Raw genomic sequence first — 14,523 nt, forward strand, 5'->3', positions numbered from 1 at the left:
TTCCCCCCCCCCCCCTCCCCTCCCCCTCAGCCCGGTTCCCCCCCCCCCCTCCCCCTCCCCCCCCCCCTCCCCCTCAGCCCGGTCACCCCCCCTCCCCCTCACCCCTAGTCCCCACCCCTCAGCCCGGTTCCCCCCCCCCCTCCCCCTCACCCCTAGTCCCCACCCCTCAGCCCGGTTCCCCCCCCCCCCCTCCCCCTCCCCCTCCCCCTCAGCCCGGTCCCCCCCCCCCCTCCCCCTCCCCCTCAGCCCGGTCACCCCCCCTCCCCCTCACCCCTAGTCCCCACCCCTCAGCCCCTTCTCCCCCCCTCCCCTTCCCCCCTCAGCCGGTCACCCCCCCTCCCCCTCCCCCTCAGCCCCCCCTCAGTGTAACAATGTAATACCTGCTGGGTTTTATACAAGCAGGTTTAACTGTGATGGTGGACAGTATTAATAGACCTAAGATACATGATGTCAGCCATCATCTTCATTCCCAGTAGGATGTGACCTCACTTCCTGCTGTGTGGATGGACTTTCCATCTCAATAGTGAGTGTGTGATGTGATGAATCAAACAGACACTCACATCTCTGTGGAACTGGTTTCAGCCTCCACACTCCTCCGTGCTCCACACTGGGGGGGAAACAAAGTGAGAGCAGTATGTTGAAACATTCACCTTCATCATCTGCTGTCTCATCACGTTCTACACAACATGAGTGACAGCTGCCTCTTCAAACCACTTCATCTAGCAGCTTGAATCCTTGTAGGAGACTATGTCCCTGAGTGGTGAGCTGTCCTCTCCATACCTGAGAGTGTCCAGTCTCCAGCGTGGATCCTGCAGTCCAGCAGAGAGCAGCGCAGCTCCAGAGTCTCCTGGGTGATTGTAGCTCAGGTCCAGCACTCTCAGATGGGAGGGGTTGGAGCTCAGAGCTGAGGCCAGAGAAGCACAGCCTTCCTGTGTGACCAGGCAGCCAGACAAGCTACACACACGCACACAAATTATTATACTTATTCTGGTTGAGAGCAGTTCATACTAAAGTAACCACATTTATAAAGCGTATTCATTCCATTTGGAGGACAAGCAGAGAAGAGGACAAGGAGAACAGGAAGAGGAAGTGGGGAGATGACATCATCACAGACATCAGAACTTCCCTCACTTGGATGTGAAACAGGATCTTAAACAAATGCTCCTTTCTCAATAGCTACAACTCAATGAGATATTGTTCGGTTAGAGTAAGGAGCGTACCCGATGTGTTTGGTACGCTGAGACCGTTTCTTCACAGGTTCTAACATTGTGTAGAACCAGGGAGAGTTTTGTCAGCCGGCAAAAGAGCAACAGAAATGCATCGGACATGACCAGCACTACACCAAACTAATGTGAAGTTAATAAAGTCCATCTTTAATGTTCAATATGATTCACTTTACCACGTGCCAGTGAAGCTCTATGATGAGGTGTACATTATATTCAGATCACAGCACGGCTAAAGCCTCATCCCCATGAGCTCACATCAGCTGACCAGAGTTAGATAACATATAACAAACATATCATACTAGTAGTTAACAGGTCAACCCCTAACCCTCACATCAGCTGACCAGAGCTACATAACATATAACAAACATAACATACTATTAGTTTACAGGTCAACCCTAGCCCTAACATCAGCTGACCAGAGTTACATAACATGTAACAAACATAACATACTAGTAGTTAACAGGTCAACCCCTAACCCTCACATCAGCGGGCCAGAGCTACATATTTAACAACCCCAAGACACAGTTTTAAGAGGCTGAATACTGACCTGAGAGTTTCCAGTGTACAGTGTGGACTCCCCAGTCCAGCAGAGAGCAGCTTCACTCCTGAATCCTGCAGATCATTGGTACTCAGCTCCAGCTCTCTCAGACTAGACGACTTGGAGCTGAGAACTGAGGCCAGAGCTTCACAGCATCTCTCCGACAGATGGCAGGCATTCAGCCTGCACACGTAATAAAGAGAACAGGTTAGGAACTGTGATTAATATAACAAACATCTTTAAGTTATTAAATAATCAAGGAATGTTATTAGTTTAACAAACATACTAAACAATTAAATGTATAAATGTTAAATAGTTGTTTAGTTGAGATTGAAAATGTCTTCTATTTTCTATTGTTGTGAATATTCTCTTATGTGTACTGTAATACATTAAACGTTATTAGGACACCTACAGTGATGTTTTGTACGATATTATAACTAGTATGTTTAAAATGATGTTGTTATGAACCTACAGAGATATTTTTCATATTATATTAACCTTATATTCCAGCTGTATTTATATTGTGTAGTGTGTAATGTGATACATGTTATTAGTGAACCTACAAAGATCTTTTTCAGATTATTTTAACTTTATATTCCAGTTGTAATTATATTGTGTAGTGTGTATTGTAATACATGTTATTAGTGAACCTACAGAGATGTTTTGGAGGCTTTGACCACTGGCAGCAGCCTCAGAAGACCCTCCTCTGAAGCAGAGTATTTCTTCAGGTCAAACACGTCCAGCTCCTCTTCTGATGTCAGTAGGATGAAGACCAGAGCTGACCACTGAGCAGGGGAGAGAGTTTTTCCGGAGAGACTTCCTGATGTCAGGTACTCCTGGATCTCCTTCACTAGAGAACAGTCGTTCAGCTCATTCAGACAGTGGAACAGATTGATGCTTCTCTCTGCAGATAAGTCTCCTTTTATCTTCTTCTTGATGTAAGACACTGTTCCCTCATTGGTCTGTGACCTACTTCCTGTCATTCGCAGCAAACCAGTTTTAATCTGAGTGGGCAGTGATCTTTTTTTCTGTCCCAGCAGACCTTGTAGGACAATCTGATTGGTCTCCAGGGAGAGGCCCAGGAGGAAGCGGAGGAACAAGTCCAGGTGTCCGTTCTCACTCTGTAAGGCCTTGTCCACAGCACTCTGGTAGAGGAGGAGTTTATCTTTCCTGGAGGTTGAGAGCAGGTTGACACCAGTATCGATGAAGGACAGAAAGACATAAAGGGCAGCCAGAAACTCCTGGATGCTCAGATGGACAAAGCAGAACACCTTGTCCTGGTACAGCCCACACTCCTCTTTAAAGATCTGGGTGAACACTCCTGAGTACACTGAGGCTGCTCTGATATCGATGTCACACTCTGCCATATCTGCCTCGTAGAAGATCAGGTTGCCACTCTCCAGCTGATTAAAAGCCAGTTTTCCCAGAGAAACAATGATCTCCCTGCTCTCTGAGCTCCAGTCTGGATCTGTTTCAGCCCTCCCATGGTACTTCCTGTCCCCCTGTATGGACAGAACCCTCAGGAAGTGGCTGTACATCTGAGTCACGGTCTTGGGCATCTCTTCGATCTGGGATTTTTTTAAGATGTCCTCCAGAACTGAAGCAGTGATCCAACAGAAGACTGGGATGTGACACATGATGTGGAGGCTTCGTGATTTCTTGACGTGGGAGATGATTGTGCTGGCCATCGTCTCCTCTCTGAATCTCTTCCTGAAGTACTCCTCCTTCTGTTGGTCGGTGAACCCCCTCACCTCTGTCACCATGTCAACACACTCAGCAGGGATCTGATTGGCTGCCGCAGGGCGTGTGGTTATCCAGATGCGAGCGGAGGGAAGCAGGTGGCCCCTGATGAGGTTGGTCAGCAGCACGTCCAACGAGGTGGACTTTGTGACATCAGTCCAGATTGGGTTTCTCTGGAAGTCCAGAGGAAGTCGACACTCATCCAGACCATCCAAGATGAAGACAACTTGGAACTGGTCGAATCTGCAGATTCCTGCTTCTTTGGTGTCAATAAAGAGGTGATGAAGAAGTTCCACCAAGCTAAACTCTTTCCCTTTCAGTACATTCAGCACTCTGAAAGTGAGGAGAAATGTGAAGTGTATGTCCTGGTTGGTTTTGCCCTCAGCCCAGTCCAGAGTGAACTTGTGTGTTAAGACGGTTTTACCAATGCCGGCCACTCCAGTTGTCATCATTGTTCTTATTGGTTGATCGCGTCCAGGTAAGGGTTTAAAGATGTCCTCACATCTGATTGGTGTTTCTTCCTTGGCTGGTTTCCTGGAAGCTGTTTCAATAAGTCTGACCTCATGTTCCTTGTTGACCTCTCCACTGCCTCCCTCTGTGATGAAGATCTCTGTGTAGAAGTCGTTCAGATCTGTTCGCTGTCCTGCTTTAGCGATTCCCTCAAACACACACCTGAACTTCTTCTTCAAATGAGACTTGATTCTATGTTGGCAATCGACAGCAGCAGATCCTAAATGAGAAAACAACAGATGACATCAGTTAGTGGATGGTGATCAGTGGAACAAGGTCAATATTTCCTGTTTAGTTACCAACTTCATGATATTTAGGGGCTTCATTACTAGTGGTCGGAAAAGCAGATTCAAAATGTTAAGGCCTATTATTTCCACAGCAATCTGATTGGTCTAATGATAGTAATAATGATAGTGAATCAGTGTAAAGTGATTTGCTATGCTGATACAACAAGACAGGGTTTCATCACTTCCACTGAGTTGTCCTGCTGTTGGTCTGCAGTATAATGTTTAATGTTAATGTGGCTTCATATCTTTTGGTCGGAGAAGCTGGTCGTGACAAAGTCGGCATGTTACAGATTCAAAATGTTACAGACTTTTCGTTTTTTCCACAGCAATATGATTGGTCTAATGATAATAATAATGATAGTGAATTGGTGTAAAATGACATGCTGATATAACAAGATAGTGTTACATCTCTTCCACTGAGTTATTCTGCAGCTTATGTTGAATATTATCAATAATAATAATAATAATAATAATAATTACATTGAATAACATTTTATTTCAAGGCACCTTTCATGACACCCAAGGTCGCCTTACAATTCATAAAACAAACTAGGGTCAAAAACAGCAAGAGCTGCATCGCCAACAGCATGATCAAAACAAGACATAAGACCCAAGTAGGAGGGGGTAAGAACAGTGAGGAGACCCAGGTAGGAGAGGGTAAGAACAGTGAGGAGACCCAGGTAGGAGGGGGTAAGAACAGTGAGGAGACCCAGGTAGGAGGGGGTAAGAACAGTGAGGAGACCCAGGTAGGAGGGGGTAAGAACAGTGAGGAGACCCAGGTAGGAGGGGGTAAGAACAGTGAGGAGACCCAGGTAGGAGGGGGTAAGAACAGTGAGGAGACCCAGGTAGGAGGGGGTAAGAACAGTGAGGAGACCCAGGTAGGAGGGGGTAAGAACAGTGAGGAGACCCAGGTAGGAGGGGGTAAGAACAGTGAGGAGACCCAGGTAGGAGGTGGTAAGAACAGTGAGGAGACCCAGGTAGGAGGGGGTAGGAACAGTGAGGAGACCCAGGTAGGAGGGGGTAAGAACAGCAGCACAACGGGGATACGAGGGGAACCCACGGTAGGGGGTCATTACAGCGAGAAGGCCACGTGTTTTGAGGAGGGAGTTCAATGTTGTCAGGGTGTCTCTTTCAGTTCAGCTCAGAGCCCTAGCACCCACGGTGCTGAGAGCCCTAGCACCCACGGTGCTGAGAGCCCTAGCACCCAGGGTGCTGAGAGCCCTAGCACCCACGGTGCTGAGAGCCCTAGCACCCACGGTGCTGAGAGCCCTAGCACCCACGGTGCTGAGAGCCCTAGCACCCACGGTGCTGAGAGCCCTAGCACCCACGGTGCTGAGAGCCCTAGCACCCAGGGTGCTGAGAGCCCTAGCACCCACGGTGCTGAGAGCCCTAGCACCCACGGTGCTGAGAGCCCTAGCACCCACGGTGCTACGAGCCCTAGCACCCACGGTGCTGAGAGCCCTAGCACCCACGGTGCTGAGAGCCCTAGCACCCACGGTGCTGAGAGCCCTAGCACCCACGGTGCTGAGAGCCCTAGCACCCACGGTGCTGAGAGCCCTAGCACCCACGGTGCTCAGAGCCCTAGCACCCACGGTGCTGAGAGCCCACAACAACCCTACATACTGGATTAAACCATTTAACCCCAAAGAGGAAAGAATGTCTCCATATTGAAGTTTGAAATGAATAAGTCTCACATTATGTAATTTAGTCTGAAGAGAGCAAATAATAATCTCCTACTGCTCTTCAAAATGTGTATTTCTTCTCTGTTTTCAAGATAAGAGTCTCTTACCGCCCCCCAGTGTGTCGGCCAGTCCCTCCTGGTTCATCTCCATCAGGCAGAGCTTTGTGATGTCCACCACTCCCTCTATGGCGCGCCTCCTCTGCTCCTCCTTCTTACCATCCACCTCCTCCTCCTCCACTCTCTGACCCTCTGAGCATTGTGGGTAATCTGAGAAGAGATCCCTCCAGAGCTTCTTCAGCTCCTTGTCTAGGAAAGCGTGTGCGTTCTCCTCAGCCCTCTGGAACAGAACAAACATCAAGGAGAACTTTACTCTGAACTAACTGAGGACATCAGAAGCATCTTTCCTGGATTCACGTCCCGCTGGACAAGAGATGCTTTCTAATGTTCATGGAGAGCTGAAGTCAAACGTCTTGGTGGACATTTACACACCTTGATCAGCTCTGTTTGATGCTGCTGTAGAGACTGAGCACTGGTAACCTTTGACCTCTTCTGGTGTCTGTGGGGAACACACACACACACACACACACACACACACACACACACACACACACACACACACACACACACACACACACACACACACACACACACACACACACACACACACACACACACAATTATATTTCCCCAGCCTTGTAGATATCAGTATCAGTAGAGAATGATAACAACCAACTGGTCTGTTTTCATCGTCTGTTTGAAACCCCTACCTCTCCTCTCTGGAGGGGCGTCCATCTTTAAATTGAAATGGTATATCCATAGAGTGGTCACTCTTCATGGAGACACAGCTGGGTCCAGGGGAGTCTGCTTTCTGCTGCTGCTCTGGGCTTCAACACACACACACACACACACACACACACACACACACACACACACACACACACACACACACACACACACACACACACACACACACACACACACACACTAATTTTCCCTGACTTGGAAACATCAGTACCAGTAAAGTCTGATAACAAGAGTCTGCTCTCTCCTGCTGGACTCTTGAAGAAAAACAATAAACAGGATTTATGGACGTTCGATAGAAGCTGTATCTTTATGATCTCTGGTAAATCCTCACCTCTTCTCAATAGACTGATTTCCATCTTTAAACTGGTCAGGATGATCCATAGAGCGGTCACTCTTCATGGAGACACAGCTGGGTCCAGGGGAGTCTGCTCTCTGCTGCTGGACTCTTCTAGGAAAACATGAAACAGGATTTCTGTCAGTTTGATAGAAGCTGTACCGATATAATCTCTAGGGCTGTCAAGTTCTGGTCGGTTGGTTGACTGGTTAATCGATATGCACTTGTTAGACCAAATTCCCTTTGGTCGGACTATGGCTGGTGTTCCTTTAATAAGAACAAAGAGCTTCTTAATCCATTATTTTAGGGCCGGGAGGGACAAATGCAGACTGATTTGTTTTATGTTTGAGTGACGGACTATATAATGTTAGAGATAACATTAATTATGAATAAATTAGGTTGAAGGCTCCGTAGTTTCTGTTTTAATAATCATATGGTTTAATAAACGATAAGACTTACCCTGCGTTCACACCAAAAGATGCATTTGCTGCCCGAACGCGTTGACGCCTGAGTTTTGCGGCGCGTCAAATCAAGTTTTGCGGCGCGTCAAACTTTTGACGCGCGTCAAAAGTTGAAATATTTCAACTCAAGCAGCATTTGACGCGCCGCAAAATACGTGAACGCGCCCTTCGCCCGTGCCCGGCAGCGGGCATGCCGCGCCGCAAATCAGATTTTGACGCACCGCAAATCAAGTTTTGCTGCCCGTTTTCTCGGCAGCAAATGCTGCGGCAGCAAAGCAGCAACGCGTCTCTACATTCACTTTGAATGGGATCACGACGCGCGTCAACTTTTTGCATCTTTTGGTGTGAACGCAGGGTTATAAGACAAGAGGTCAAACCCCCGGGTTCCTCAACGTTGAACTGGCCCATAAGGAAGACCGCTAGTCCTAACTTACTGAACCTTTACTCAGCTACTAACTCATTGATTCCAACCAAGTCATCCATCTGGCAGCATTTGGTTAAAAGGACGACAAAATAGCATGCAAAGTGTAGAGTAAGGTTGTGGGCCGATCAGCTAAAATGGTGGCATGAGTACTTTTTTCTTAATATGTCTGTGATTCTTCAACCCCCTTCGTGTTTAACGCTCGCTAGGCTTTGAGTGGAAACACATCAGAATTGGCTTCTTGTCACTAATCCCAGCAGCATCCAGTGGGCCCCGTTATATTACACACAGATAAAAGCTATAATCAATTCTTCGGTGGTGTCGTCTATAAACGACGCTGCCCGACGCTCCGTGGCTCGTCCGCTGTCTGCTTCATATTGAAGCTCTGCCCTAACCGAGTGGACTCGGACCGAGAGGGGGTCTGAAACCCACTGCCCTTCTCCAAACAGCCCTTATGTGATATTGAGGCTAGCAGGTAGAGTACAACGCACTGTGGTAGATTCTGTTGATCCAGAGACAACAGACGCATTGTTTTATAATCATCTTTTCACCATCGACCAATCGATTGGTCAGAGAGTTGGTTGAATTTAAGACTACAGCCCAAATCATCATCTCTAATCAATGCTTACCTCTTCTCAATAGACTGATTTCCATCTTTAAAGTTAAAAGGATGATCCATAGAGCGGTCACTCATCATGGAGACACAGCTGGCTCCAGGGGAGTCTGCTCTCTGCTGCTGCTCTGGGCTTCAACACACACACACACACACACACACACACACACACACACACACACACACACACACACACACACACACACACACACACACACACACACACACACACACTTTAATTCTTCCTGACTTGGAAACATCAGTACCAGTGAAGTCTGATAACAAGAGTCTGCTCACTCCTGCTGGACTCTTCGAGAAAAACAAGAACCAGGATTTATGGACGTTTGATAGAAGCTGTACCTTTATAATATATGATGAATCCTCACCTCTTCTCAATAGACTGATTTCCATCTTTAAAGGTAACAGGATGTTCCATAGAGCTGTCACTCTTCATGGAGACACAGCTGGGTCCAGGGGAGTATGCTCTCTGCTGCTGGACTCTTCTAGAAAACAAGAAACAGGACTTCTGGAAGTTTGATAGAAGCTGTACCTATATAATCTCTAGGGCTGTCAAGTTCTGGTAAGTTCGTTAACTGGTTAATCGATATGCACTCGTTGGACCAAATTCTCTTTGGTTGGACTATGGCTGGTATTCCTTTCATAAGAACAAAGAGCTTCTCAATCCATTATTTTAGGGCCGGGAGGGACAAATGCAGACCGAAATTTGAGTGACGGGCTATATTGTGTTAGAAATAACATTAGTTATGAATAAAAGAATGTTGAAGGCTTAGTAGTTTCTGTTTCAACAATCTCATCTCATCTCATCTCATCGTCATCCGCTTATCCGGGGTCGGGTCGCGGGGGGAGCAGCTCAAGCAGGGGGCCCCAGACTTCCCTTTCCCGGGCCACATTGACCAACTCTGACGGGGGGATCCCGAGGCGTTCCCAGGCCAGTGTTGAGATATAATCTCTCCACCTAGTCCTGGGTCTTCCCCGAGGTCTCCTCCCCACTGGACGTGCCTGAAACACCTCCCAAGGAAGGCGCCCAGTGGGCATCCTTACCAGATGCCCGAACCACCTCAGCTGACTCCTTTCTAAGTAAAGGAGCAGCGGCTCTAATCCGAGTTCCTCACGGATGGCTTAGCTTTTCACACCTTTCAACAATCATATGGTTTAATAAACTATAAGACTTATACGACAAGAGGTCAAACCCCCGGGTTCCTCAACGTTGAACTGGCCCATAAAGAAGACCGCTAGTCCTAACTTACTGAACCTTTACTCCACTACTAACTCATTAATTCCAACAAAGTCATCCATCTGGCAGCATTTGGTTAAAAGGACAACAAAATAGCATGCAAAGTGTAGAGTAAGTTTGTGGGCAGATCAGCTAAAATGGTGGCATGAGTACTTTTTTCTTAATACGTCTGTGATTCTTCATCCCCCTTCGTGTTTAACGCTCGCTAGGCTTTGAGTGGGAACACATCAGAATTGGCTTCTTGTCACTAATCCCAGCAGCATCCAGTGGGCCCCGGTGGTGTCGTCTATAAACGACGCTGCCCGACGCTCCGTGGCTCGTCCGCTGTCTGCTTCATATTGAAGCTCTGCCCTAACCGAGTGGACTTGGACCGAGAGGGGGTCTGAAACCCACTGCCCTTCTCCAAACAGCACTTATGTGATATTGAGGCTAGCAGGTAGAGTACAACGCACTGTGGTAGATTATGTTGAGCCAGAGATAACGTGCACATTGTTTTATAATCATCTATTCACCATCGACCAATCGATTGGTCAGAGAGTTGGTTGAATTTAAGACTACGGCCGAAATCATCATCTCTAATCAATGCTTACCTCTTCTCAGTAGACTGATTTCCATCTTTAAAGTTAGCAGGAGGTGTCATAGAGCGGTCACTCTTCATGGAGACACAGCTGGGTCCAGGGGAGTCTGCTCTCTGCTGCTGCTCTGGGCTTCAACACACACACACACACACACACACACACACACACACACACACACACACACACACACACACACACACACACACACACACACACACACACACACACACACAAACGCAGCTTTTACTCAGACTAATGATGGAGTCATGATGTATCACTGCTGAGCTCTGAGATGGACAACAGTCACAGACAGAGAGATCCTCTTCTTACCTCTTAGCTTTGCTCTGGCGGCCATGTTCCCCAGAAAGAGTGGTCTTAGAGGTAGGACCCCCCTCCTCTATCTCCTCATCCATAGTAGACTGGAGACCTGGACACAAACACAACTCATCCATCACTTCAATTGCCTTTTGAACTTTAGCTTTTTATTGAGAGAGGTCATTGAGACTGCGTCACACTAAAGCATTATGAACGTCATAGACCTTCAATATGAACCCCACAACATAACCACACTGCCCTCACTACAGTACAGATGTGTACAGCAGATGACAGATGAATAATTAAACACCTTGGAGACTGTAACTGTGCTTAAAGTACAACACAAAAAAGATATACAATAGACTTAAAAGAAATGCATTGCAATTAAAAGAAAAGAAAGTTACTTTCATTTGTGTCTGGTACAGTATTATATTTTTATATGTTAGGCTATATATTGAGATGGCAGTGTGAAATACCCGTCAATATTCGGGATGCCCTCATCCCCAGATTGTTGCGCAACACCAATCTAAATGTTCTCAATATGCAGTAGGCCTAGGCCATAACATTACAATATTTCATGGATGCAAGCCAAGAAAATCAGTCTATATCTATAGCCTACATGACAACACACACACACACACACACACACACACACACACACACACACACACACACACACACACACACACACACACACACACTGCATTGGGTAAAGTTGTTGCACGTTATTTTATAACAGGGAGGGGCAAAGTTGTGCATTACAATGCAAACACGAGAAAAATTGGCCCCATTCTGGCACACATGCAGTAGGCTTACCTATGCACAACAATGCACGACAATCATTTATTTACATTGCCTCTATCTTCTGTTAGGCGCACATGACTAATTTGAATATTTGCGCAGGTGTAACGGTTGTGATTGGGTCTAAAGGACTGAAAGACAGGACAAACACATTGGTCTCTTTCAAAGGTATATTTGTGATTTATACAGCAGGATCTGCACGAACAAAAAACAAAACACTTGTGTTGCTAGCGGACATCTAACATAGCTAACCGGTAACATGTGGTCAAACTAAAAATGTGAATAAACTCCCTACCAAGTGACAAATATAAAAACAATAATAACATCAATTATACAATATACAATCATCTTATATGTCGAGGTTCATAACATAAACATACATTCTTGATCTTAAAACTTATAAATCTTCGGGAGCTATTTAAAATGCGAACTTACCACGTCACGTCAAATGGTTCTGACTAGCAACGGCCGCACACACAAGGATGCAGACATGCAATACCCAATCACACCAGCAGATGGCTCTAAAACACCAACAACTGCTCTATCAATTGCAAACTCATGATAACTAATGAACAGTTTTCCATATCTGTTGCACAGGACTGTCTGGCTCCGCTTGGCAAACAAATAGAACACATTTGTGAATGAATGTTTTGAACTCTGAATACTGGACATGGTGAGCTTAAAAACATTTAAGTGACCATAAGTGAGATGGCCTAAATAGGAATACAAATGACTTATTCTAGGAAATAGGCTTTCTGGATCAATTCAGATGTTAAACTGTTCTGTACTGCTTAGAATTATTTTTTTATGAAACTTGTTTATATGCTATTTCCCATGATGATAAATTAGCATTTCATTGCTGTGAGTTGTGAAGATTCTACAAATAAATAGTAAATCCGCTGAATCAGAATACTCTATAAAATCTTTAGTGATGGATTGTAACTGCCCACACTGAAGTACCGAACAATAAGTACAACTTGGAGGTACTTGTATTTCACTTGAGTATTTAATCAAACCGATTTATCTCGAAAATACATTTGTGTCTAATAAAGTGTTACATTTATATATGTTAGGCTATATATTGAGATGGCAGTGTGTGAAATACCGTCAATATTCTGGGTTGTCCTCATCCCCAGATTGTTGCGAAACACTTATCCAAATGTTTTCAATATGCAGTAGCCTAGGCCATAACATTGCAATATTTCATGGATGCAAGCCAAGACAATCAGTCTATATCTATAGCCTACATCACAACACACACACACTCACACAAGCACGCACACACGGACGCATGCACACACTAAACATTTATTGATAATCTGATATATAGTATTCGTAAAGAAACACTGATAGGAGCCTGCATTGACTAAAGTTGTTGGGATGCGTGTTGTTTTATAACAAGGAGAGGCAAAGTTGTGCATTACAATGCAAACACGACAATAATTGGCACCAATCTGGTGCACTTAAAAGAGCAATCAGCTGAATAAATGTCAGGTATATAGCCTATCGGATATGGGCACACCTTCAGTGCACTTCATAATGAGAGCCTGCAGTACGACCGATCGTGACATTATTTAACCATCCATCTACAGCCAATACGACCAGACAGATACATCATTGAACACACACACAAAGCCCACAACAAGCCAAACATCAGCACGGCAGGTGGCAGGGTAAGGACGCTAAGGACGGTCAGTGGAGCCCCGACACACGTCACCTCGTCTCCCAGTCAGGGGGTGGGTCTGGATGCTTTTGTGATGACTGTCCTGCAAAAGTCACATTCATGTGTGTGTTTGTGTGTTAATGTCTGTGTATGTGTGCGTTAATGTCTGTGTGCGTGTGTGTGTGTGTGTGTGTGTGTGTGTGTGTGTGTGTGTGTGTGTGTGTGTGTGTGTGTGTGTGTGTGTGTGTGTGTGTGTGCGTGCGTGTAGGAATGTAGATCTGGAGGCTAGTCTGTCCCCTCGTGGCTTCAGGCCTCCGACCGCAAGAAAGACGGGAACCACTATCGCTGGGGTGGTCTTCAAGGTCAGGACCCCAAACATAGACACACACTCACTCACACACACACACACACACACACACACACACACACTCTTACCAATAAAACATCCACAAGCAGATAAGATACGATCAACTTTATGAATCCCACACGGGGGAATCACTTGTTATTGCAGCTCAAGGTTCAAAAGTACAGCGAAAGAGAGATTAGGGGGAAAATACAAATTCAAAAAAATGTGTGTGTGTCTGTGTGTGTAGATCTGGAGGCTAGTCCCCGCGTGGCTTCAGGCCTCCAACCTCAAGAAAGATGGGAACCTATATCGCTGAGGTGGTCTTCAAGGTCAGGAACCCCCAACACACACACACACACACACACACACACACACACACACACACACACACACACACACACAGACACACACACACACACACACACACACACAAACACACGATAACACTGTGTGATCGTGTTATGCGTGCGTTTCTTACACACGCACACACACACACACACACACACACACACACACACACACACACACACACACACACACACACACACACACACACACACACACCCCCTACCTCCACTCTCCCACATCACCAAGTCATCCTTTAAAACCATACCAGCAGTTCACCACCAAGCAGTCACCCCCCACGCCGTCACCACCAACACCCCCCATCAGGGACGGTCAGACAGGGGAACCAATGAGCAGAGTCCATTAAACCTGCTTGGCCCCCCCCCCCCCATCAGGGACGGTCAGACAGGGGAACCAATGAGCAGAGTCCATTAAACCTGCTTGGCCCCCCCCCCCATCAGGGACGGTCAGACAGGGGAACCAATGAGCAGAGTCCATTAAACCTGCTTGCCCCCCCCCCCCCCCCCCATCAGGGACGGTCAGACAGGGGAACCAATGAGCAGAGTCCATTAAACCTGCTTGCCCCCCCCCCCCCCCCATACCGT

The 14,523-nt window shown here is 46.5% G+C and overlaps 1 protein-coding gene across 1 annotated transcript; it reads right to left on the reverse strand.

Annotated features, from left to right (window-relative positions):
- Window positions 1-865: 865 nt before the first annotated feature.
- On the reverse strand, window positions 866-3,229 carry LOC115535288 (NLR family CARD domain-containing protein 3-like). Its single transcript, XM_030346357.1, has 2 exons — window positions 2,419-3,229; window positions 866-1,947 (listed from the first exon to the last, which is right to left on the reverse strand). The coding sequence occupies exons 1-2, from the start codon at window positions 3,129-3,131 to the stop codon at window positions 1,710-1,712; spliced, it is 951 nt and encodes a 316-aa protein (XP_030202217.1). The 5' UTR covers window positions 3,132-3,229; the 3' UTR covers window positions 866-1,709.
- Between the last annotated feature and the right edge of the window lie 11,294 nt (window positions 3,230-14,523).

Source organism: Gadus morhua, chromosome 22, assembly GCF_902167405.1.
Source record: "Gadus morhua chromosome 22, gadMor3.0, whole genome shotgun sequence".
Lineage (NCBI taxonomy): Eukaryota > Metazoa > Chordata > Actinopteri > Gadiformes > Gadidae > Gadus > Gadus morhua.

What these genes read in the sequence shown, in the direction of transcription:
- LOC115535288 (XM_030346357.1), bottom strand. Translation starts at nt 3,131, where the DNA reads ATGGCAGAGTGTGACATCGATATCAGAGCAGCCTCAGTGTACTCAGGA. An exon ending in AAAGCCTCCAAAACATCTCT is followed by an intron (nt 1,948 to 2,418) that starts GTAGGTTCACTA and finishes TTACGTGTGCAG; the next exon opens with GCTGAATGCCTGCCATCTGT.